The sequence below is a fragment of the Perca fluviatilis genome, chromosome 19, assembly GCF_010015445.1.
Source record: "Perca fluviatilis chromosome 19, GENO_Pfluv_1.0, whole genome shotgun sequence".
NCBI classification, from domain to species: domain Eukaryota; kingdom Metazoa; phylum Chordata; class Actinopteri; order Perciformes; family Percidae; genus Perca; species Perca fluviatilis.
In genome coordinates this window covers 18860144-18868553 of record NC_053130.1, presented here as the reverse complement: position 1 = coordinate 18868553, position 8410 = coordinate 18860144, and the positions used below count along the sequence as shown (strand labels likewise).

Sequence of the window (8410 nt, the reverse complement as noted above, 5' to 3'; positions counted from 1 at the left end):
ACACACACACACACACACACACACCACCAGGGGTTGAGGGTGAGAGAGGCAAACCCGTGATAATCCGATTAGGACCAATTAGGCGTGAGATTCTGCGACTCTAGCTGAAAGCCTTAACACTCTGTAGACAGTTATACAGTTATAGAGACATCTGGACACTCCCAGAGAGAGAGCGAGAGACTGAGACAGAGATGTATGTGTGTGTGTGTGTGTGTGTGTGTGTGTGTGTGTGTGTGTGTGTGTGTGTGTGTGTGTGTGTGTGTGTGTGTGTGTGTGTGTGTGTGTGTGTAGGAGAGCAGGAGGAGAGAGAGAGAGAGAGAGAGAGAGGACACTCCCAGTCAGAGAGTCAGTGGAAGTGCAGCAGCCACTTCTCTTCAGAGCGGGAAGTCACTCACATCAGCATCCTGACTGCAGGTAGGATGCTCTCTCACATCAACTTTGAATCTTTCCAAGTCCCGCATGGCGACACCTCTTCTTAGGACAATTAAATGTGTTTATTTTTCCACCACCGTTCTGAATCGCACGGTAGCGGCTGCATGTAGCTGAAACTTCTTGTCTCTGTTCCAGGTTCAGTTTCGCAGCTCGGAGAAACACCAGGATGTTCTACTTTCACTGTCCGCCTCAGCTGGACGCAGAGTGCTGTCGCTCTAACACATGTAAGTTGTCTCTCCTGCATTTATACAACATCCTTTTTATACAGCTGCAAGTTATGTCTAATGTAAATCTAGGATCTGTTAAAGCCAGAGTCTGAAAAGTTTTTTTGTGATATTAAGGCTGCGTGCGCACAAATTGTGTGTTGTTGTTGTTGTTGTTGGAGGAGGACCGAGAATAGGCCTGAGCAGATGTATTCTTTTTTTTATGATTATCTTCAATTAATAATAAAAATGACATAGGCCTGAGAAAAAGTTATTTTATGCAGTGAATAGTGATCGCTATAACAACAGCATGGAAACAGATAGGCCTATTACATTTTTTTTTTACGTGGATGCTTGATACATCCCCATGAACAATTAAATCAACGAGTATGTTTCTTTCCCACAAATTGAAGGGGGGGGGGGATACAAAGGGTTAAGTCTGGTTTTCACTCTGCGATGTCAATCTGCTGGCTGATTTGGTGAAAAGCGCTGGTGGTTTGGCCCCGGGGCAGAGGGGGCGTTTTGTCCCGGGCACAGATGTTGGGTGTCATGGCTCTTAGTCCGTCATGGTTCCCCTCAGACATCCAGCATCAATGTTTCATGCAACTAATAGAAATACATTTGTACAAATGTGCCAGAGGTCTTGTCTGCTTTGGCAGATTTCTTTTTTCTTCTTCTTTTTTTTAACACATGTATTGAAATTATTTTAATAAAAACATGCAATTGTAAACCATATTTTATTAAGTGGCTGAATTCTCTCCAATAAACTCCCCAGTGAATTCAAGCGGCTTTGGCAACCACGCCCCGGCTGATTTTGATGATGGATTTCTACGCAGAAAACAGCGCAGAAACAGAACAACATTTACTTTGCAACAGGTAATTATTTTCCAGGACAAACATATCCCGAATAAGAAATATATGAAACTTCATAAGCGACACAGGCATAGGGCACATCTACTAAAAGTATAGGAAAAGAATAAAACACTTGGAAAAGTTTTCAAAATGAAGGACTTTGGCAGAGAGCTGCTTTCCGGATAACAAAAACATCACAAAAATATAACTAATATATAGTTTGATGCGATAATAACCTAAAAGAAAAAACATCGCTTCACACATGAAAATGAAAATAGGCAAGAAGATTAGGAAACTAAAACAAAAATGTAAGATCTCTCATTTTGAAGATTGTGCGTGGACGTGCAGTATAGCCCTCTCTATGTATGCAGGCAATTTGACGTTAGGCCAATATTTACGCCTATTTTAGGCTACTTTACCTTTTTCATCTTATAGTCTTTTATCCCTGTCAAATGTATAAGCGAGTACATTTTAATCAGCATAGATGTGATGATGATAATAGGAAGAGAAAGAATGAAATAAAGAAAAAACTAAATAAATAGAAAAGTACAAATAGCCTGTTAAGAGAAAATAAACTTCTTTAAAGTAGCCTATAACTGGTGTTTTGTGTCCATGCAGTTGGAGGCTTTGGAGGCCGTCTTCGCCCAGACTCACTACCCGGACGTGTTCACCCGGGAGGAGCTGGCCATGAAGATCAACCTGACCGAGGCCAGGGTGCAGGTAGGCTGCAGCAGCGTTATGTGTCCTGGGCACGTTTGACCATGCAAGAGAGGGTAAATTAAGCCACTCTGTCATTCCGGCGATGCACTTTAATAACATCAACATAATGGTGAATATTAGATTAGCTTGATTAATCGGTCATTCATAATTAACCAGCGATAATGTTCCTCGCTAATTTGTCCGCGTCTCAAAGGTAGGAATACATCATCCATGCAGATCCTTTTCCAGTTTTCGCAGACAGAAAACGATGTGTTCTTTAAAAGAGGGCAAACAGCCTCCAAAACTCTTTATTTCTCTCTCTCTCTCTGTCACACACACACACACACACACACACACACACACACACACACACACACACACACACACACACACACACACACACACACACTTTAAAGCACAAACACACACACACAAAAAAAACACACACGCACCTTAAATTTGGCAATTTATATTCCGGTCCTGCCCTGCACATATGCGCGGTTATAAACTTGGCCAGATGTAATTAAGTTATGTGTCCTGTATGTAATTTCCTGCATTCCAGATTTGCTTTTGGGTTTTGTTGTGCGCACAGATCTAATTGTGGGAAATATAATAGTTTGCTTTTTGTTCCCCAGGGTCATCTTACTATCGCTTAAACCCAATGGCGGGGTTGATAATGGAATCCAACGCTGTAAATTAGGGATTGTAAACAAATTATTCCCCTCCTAATCCGATTACCACATTCCTATTATTAAATCTGAACATGAATCCACCGCAGTATGCAGGGATATTAAACTTACATTATTATTAGAAAATAAATTTCCTTTCTGTTGTAGTCTTATTGCCCCCCTTTTTGTAAAGTGTCAATGGGCCTCCCCCGCATTAAGAGCACGCTGCAAATTGAGATTAATGGAGCAATTATAGCCCATTCAGAAACGGGTGTGTGTGTGGGGGGGCGCGACTTCTAGCTGGAAGGTGCAGGGGTGAGATAAGTCCATTGGTTGTATTGTTGTCCTGCCACCAACATGTTGTCCTTTCTTTATGCCGAATGAATGCATGTGTTTTGTTGGCTGTTGACATCATTTATACCTCTGGTACAATAGGAGGGATGCAGAGCACATGCTCACCGACTCTAACCTCCATTCACACATCATGATTAATGCCTGCTAGAACCAAGTCCTAATCGAATCTGATGTTGTCAAACAATCACTAAATAGGGAAATAAACGACTTCATCATAGCTGCCTCTCTCTCTCGGGCAGCACAACTGTCAGTGGGAAGTCATTAAAATATGATAATGAAAAATTGCTCAATTAAATGTTGTTATAGGCAGCGACCTTCATTCGATTAAGACACCAGAACTTGGTTATATGTTCTCAGCTGTGTGGATAGTGATTTTTTTTGGGATAAGTCGAGGACTGTGGGAAATTGGAGCGCTGGTGTGACACATTTAAACACCTCTTGATATACAAGGGAAATCAAAACAAATAGAGCATTTGCTTAAACTTTGCTAGACCTCTTAAGAAGATAGAAAAATATAATATGTATGCTTTAAATTTGCATTTGTTTGTCTGTGATATGCCAAAAGAATATGCAAATAGAAATGATCTTGGTAAAAACAATTTGCCATGGATATAAAGCTGCATTCAATAAATAAAATAAATGGATGCAAACTGCCAATGTGTCAGGAAATGCAGCCATTTTCCAGTTTTAATTGGTGATTTAATTTAATTGTCTTCACTTTAATTTTTTTTTATGCAGGTTTGGTTTCAGAACCGCAGAGCAAAGTGGAGGAAGACGGAGCGAGGGAGCGCAGACCCTGAAGGAGGGAAAGAGCAGATGAGTGACGGCAGTCCTCCATCTCGCAACATCAACTCGCAGTCCCCAGTGGACCACAGCAGAAAGCAGAAAGAACCACTGGAGATGCAGCAGAGGTGAGAAAAGACATAGAGGCTTTTTGTAGCTGCTATTGTTGTGAAAGTGTCCCATTGGTAGCAGAAAGGTGGCTGGTCCAGATTTGCAGACTGGTGGATCTGGGTGATGGAAATAATAATAACTGCCACCACAAAACTCTGACAGCCATCTAGATCATTTCTTTAAATTAAACAATGTCCTTTATACAATCTTCCAGTTGAATGGATTATGAAACAATCAAATCCACAGAGAAAATCAGCTCCTAGTGCATATTATAGTTAGAAGAAAGTTGTACAATAGTTGTATAGAAATGTATGTGTATTAAAAAAAATTGTCTGGTTAACTTTAACGTCTAGATAATTAGATACAGTATGTCTGTTTTCTCCAGTATCAACAGGACAGTGGGTCCAAGTGGTCCGTTCTTCCCATCCTGTATACCAGGCACACTCCTCAACTCTGCCACCTACGCCCAGGCCCTCTCACAGGTCGCCACACTGAAAGGTAAATATGATTCTCATTAATTGGAAAATAGAGATGGTGATACTGGTGATGTGAGGATGAACATCTGGTTTTAAGTAGTCTAACCACATTCCCACTTTTGGTATATTTCAGGTAATGGCTTGTGCTCCTGCTGTGTTTCTGACCCCATGGGCTTGTCCTTCCTGCCGCCCTACGGTTGTCAGGGCAACCGCACAGCCAGCGTGGCCGCCTTGCGCATGAAGGCCCGTGAGCACTCGGAGGCTGTACTGCAGTCTGCCAACCTGCTCGGTGGGCCCGGCGTGGGAGTCCTGTCTGGAGTCGGCATGGGCGCAGCTGGGGTGGCGAGGCCCACAGTGGGTCCTGCCGTCGAGGTGCCCGTCACTGTGGGAAGAGGGGGAGACAGCTCCAGTCCTAGCACGGTCACCAAGGTCCCAGTCCTGGGCAGCAGTCCTGACAAACACCCTCACTGCTCCAAGGAACCACTGGAGAAAAAGTGAAGTGCTGGACAAAAAAATGGATGTACTGATACTCTCTGTGTGATCGTGCCTGTTATTACTACTCTACTCTGGTCCTATGAGCACCTAAGCACAAATACTGACTGACTCAAGAAACAGCCTGGAAAAGACTTTGCTGATATCACATTGTATGGATGCAAAGATTACAATATTTATTTGACAGTAAATTATTAGTTTGTGAGAAATGCTGAATATTTGGGGCCTTGTTATCCCCATAGAAGCACAAATGTGGTTTGGGATCTTCACGCACTCTTGGACTCTATTTGATGGACTAAGATAGATACAACATGTGTGCAACAAAGACCTATTTGATAATGTGAATTTAAGTAATCCTAATACAGTTCCTCTCATTTTCATAAAGAGGACAGATGCTTACATTGTAAATGTTAATGCATGTAAACTCTAAGTGTACAACTGATGGCAGGACAGTGAGGCGTTTTGGAGGATTTTGGCAATATAATGTTTATGCCATCAGGTCATTAAAGGGGTCAAACAATCTCTTATTCTTTTGAGTTTAAAGTGAACGTGCACTTTAATATTAATCAGCCATTTTCAGTGTAGATGTGTACATGTGCCAGAATACAGTATGTTTATGTGTGAACCCCAGGCAGGCAGGCTGAAGCAGACCCAGTGACAGAGCGGTAGTTGTCCCTTCCACTCTGTTAGCACATCTGTAGCGCCAGCAGACAGGGAACACACACACCAGTCCTGTTGTGACATGTTCTTTAAAACAATTAAAGATGTAGTCGCTCATGTTCCTCTCCTGTTGCCTCGCGCTCCAGCCATCTGTTCTGATACATTATTTATCAGTTTCCCTTAAAGCCGAGAGAGGAGAGCAATTGTGACTCTTATTATTTATTTACTTTTAGTAATGCTCACCCTCTTCCTCTTTCTTTTCCTCTCCCTGAGCATTTTTTAATAAACCCTATTAAACATGATACATGCTATTTATTAATGTTGAATTTACATTTTTTTTTTCATTATCATCTCTCATCACCTCAGGGCTCTTCATACAGTAGTTTATCGCAGGCAATACATGTGTTGATTTATTATTCCTAAATATCTCTCCTCACTGGAATGACTCTTGAATAAAGGATCAGCTGATCAGATTGAGAATACTTAACCGCAGAGCACACAACCAGTAGTTGGGCTGATTCAATTTGCATCCTTGAGGATTTTCAGGAAATTGCTTTTGATAGTCAATAACACAATTAAGTAAACTACCCACACATTATGATGAATAATTGATAAGAAATTATGTATTACCATGAAGTACTGGTTCAATAATTGATGAGGCGACACCCTGGTGACATAGAAGAGGGAGATAATGTCAGAAGTTGTACCAGGTTGTACACGGAGTACAGATCATTCACATCCTCTTTTTTACACCATTATATGTGCATGTTGTAAGCACTCTACAAATATAGCAATAAAGTGACACTTTCACTGACTATGAGTCACTTTCTTGTGACATTAACACTTTTTAAAATTGTATGGGATTTTATTTTATTGGGACACTATATTTCCCTACAAAACATACACACACACACACACACACACACACACACACACACACACACACACACACACACACACCATCCATACAAATACATTTCCACTTTTGAGACAGAAATGTCAAAATGCAGTTAAAATTCATTTTCAAAATCAGAACCTATGGCCTATTTTGTTATATATTTGGTATCATAATATTATATAGCAGGTACTCTGTTGTATCTATTCATGCCACAAATAATATTACCAAAAACATGATGTCCTAATATAATGATTTTGCTTTAAGAGAGCTCCAGAGCAAAGATGTTAAGCCCCCTGACATGGCAGCTAATGATAACACAATATATCCTTATACAAATCAGCTCTTTTTTTTCCAAAAATGTACCAATATGGATGACGGAATCCAGCCAACTCATACAAAAGACGTGAAAAACACATTCAATCTCTCCAAAATTGAATACAGTAGTTGTGGAATTTAATCATTAGCCAAAACAAAGGATGCTGAAGTTATAATGACTCCGATCATCATTAAGTCTGCATGGTGCCCATAATTCACTGCTTTAATATTTCATAAACAAGTCAAGTTGGTGTTGACATTCAGCTGTGCATGTGGCATCATTGATAATTTTCTGTCACCTAAAAAAAGTCCCAAGGCGGTTTTGTGGAGCATTGTTATATCAAATTAGCTGGAGAGCGGCCAGAAAACCAGACAAACATGGTGAATATGGGGGACAGCAGTTGAACTCTGTTCTTACAGTACAGTTAATGGGCTTCTTTTGTTGCAGTAATGAAATATTTTGCAGGGATGTGGGGAAATATGTCCTGAAACAGGGAGACGTTGTGTACATGCACCCATCCACAGACAATATGAGGCACACTAAAAGACACAGTTTGCTTAAGAAAGACTGGCACATACATACAATTCTTTTGCTTGACATTGGGTGCAACACCTACATTTGACTATTCAAGGACCCAGTTTCCAAAATCAGACATACTGTAAAGTGTATTGAGGGCCAGCCCACTGAAGAGCCAAAAACACCACACTAAAGTATCATCTCTGCTTTTCATTCCTGCAACAGCCCTGATCAATAACCCAATCAATTAGAATCAATTAAGCTCATTTTTGAATGGAGATAATACAAACAAAGCATATCTTAATGCAGCAAGTAATGTTCCTGTCTGCTGTCTGCCACACAACCCCAGCTCTGCTCCTCCTTACTCAGCAGCACAGGGAAGAGCATCCTCAGCGTTTGTGATCAATGCTTACAGTCCTCAGTAGCTTTACAACACAACTATGTAAAGCAAAGTTGGAGAGTTGCACTGTGCAAAGACTGAGGAAATATGTCTTTTAAATAAAAGTCAAAATCTCAGTACAGACCAAATGTTATGGACGTCTGTTCTTAGTTTGTCCACTAGGGGGACTTAGTGAGCAGGAAACTTGTCCAGACTCCTCAACAGCCTTCATTTCTATCTTCAGTGGGACATCTGAGCATTTTGGATAAACACACACTGAGTAATTTTTGCTGAGGGACGTGTTGGTAAATTAAATTGTATTAATCAAAAACAAATTTTAAGTGCTGAGTACTGAAAGATCTAAAAGTAGCAAAACAAGATGATATAGCAGGAAGTTGGGAATTCTGGATGAGAATGTTTCTGATCTGTGAAGCTGATTCCCTCATCTACATGGAGGAAATCCATGGATGTTACTGATCGACAAAGAGTCCAGTGTTCAGAGAAAAATGGTGGATGAGATTAGCGTGTGGGTGGAGGTTGTTTAGACAGGGAGGAAAGAGATTAGTTAAAA

At 40.8% G+C, this 8410-nt stretch overlaps 1 protein-coding gene across 1 annotated transcript; it reads left to right on the top strand.

Moving 5' to 3' along the window:
• The first annotated feature begins 341 nt into the window (after window positions 1-341).
• drgx (dorsal root ganglia homeobox) lies at window positions 342-5382 on the top strand. Its single transcript, XM_039783185.1, has 7 exons — window positions 342-414; window positions 568-656; window positions 1411-1511; window positions 2106-2207; window positions 3947-4119; window positions 4488-4600; window positions 4712-5382. Exons 2-7 carry the CDS (start codon window positions 599-601, stop codon window positions 5074-5076), a joined length of 912 nt encoding a protein of 303 aa, XP_039639119.1. The 5' UTR covers window positions 342-414; window positions 568-598; the 3' UTR covers window positions 5077-5382.
• Window positions 5383-8410: the final 3028 nt, after the last annotated feature.

Excerpts from the sequence above, each read along its gene's own strand:
- drgx (XM_039783185.1), top strand. The coding sequence starts at position 599 with ATGTTCTACTTTCACTGTCCGCCTCAGCTGGACGCAGAGTGCTGTCGC. Across the intron at positions 2,208-3,946 it reads TGACCGAGGCCAGGGTGCAG|GTTTGGTTTCAGAACCGCAG; the intron begins GTAGGCTGCAGC and ends TTTTTTATGCAG. Across the intron at positions 4,120-4,487 it reads CCACTGGAGATGCAGCAGAG|TATCAACAGGACAGTGGGTC; the intron begins GTGAGAAAAGAC and ends TGTTTTCTCCAG.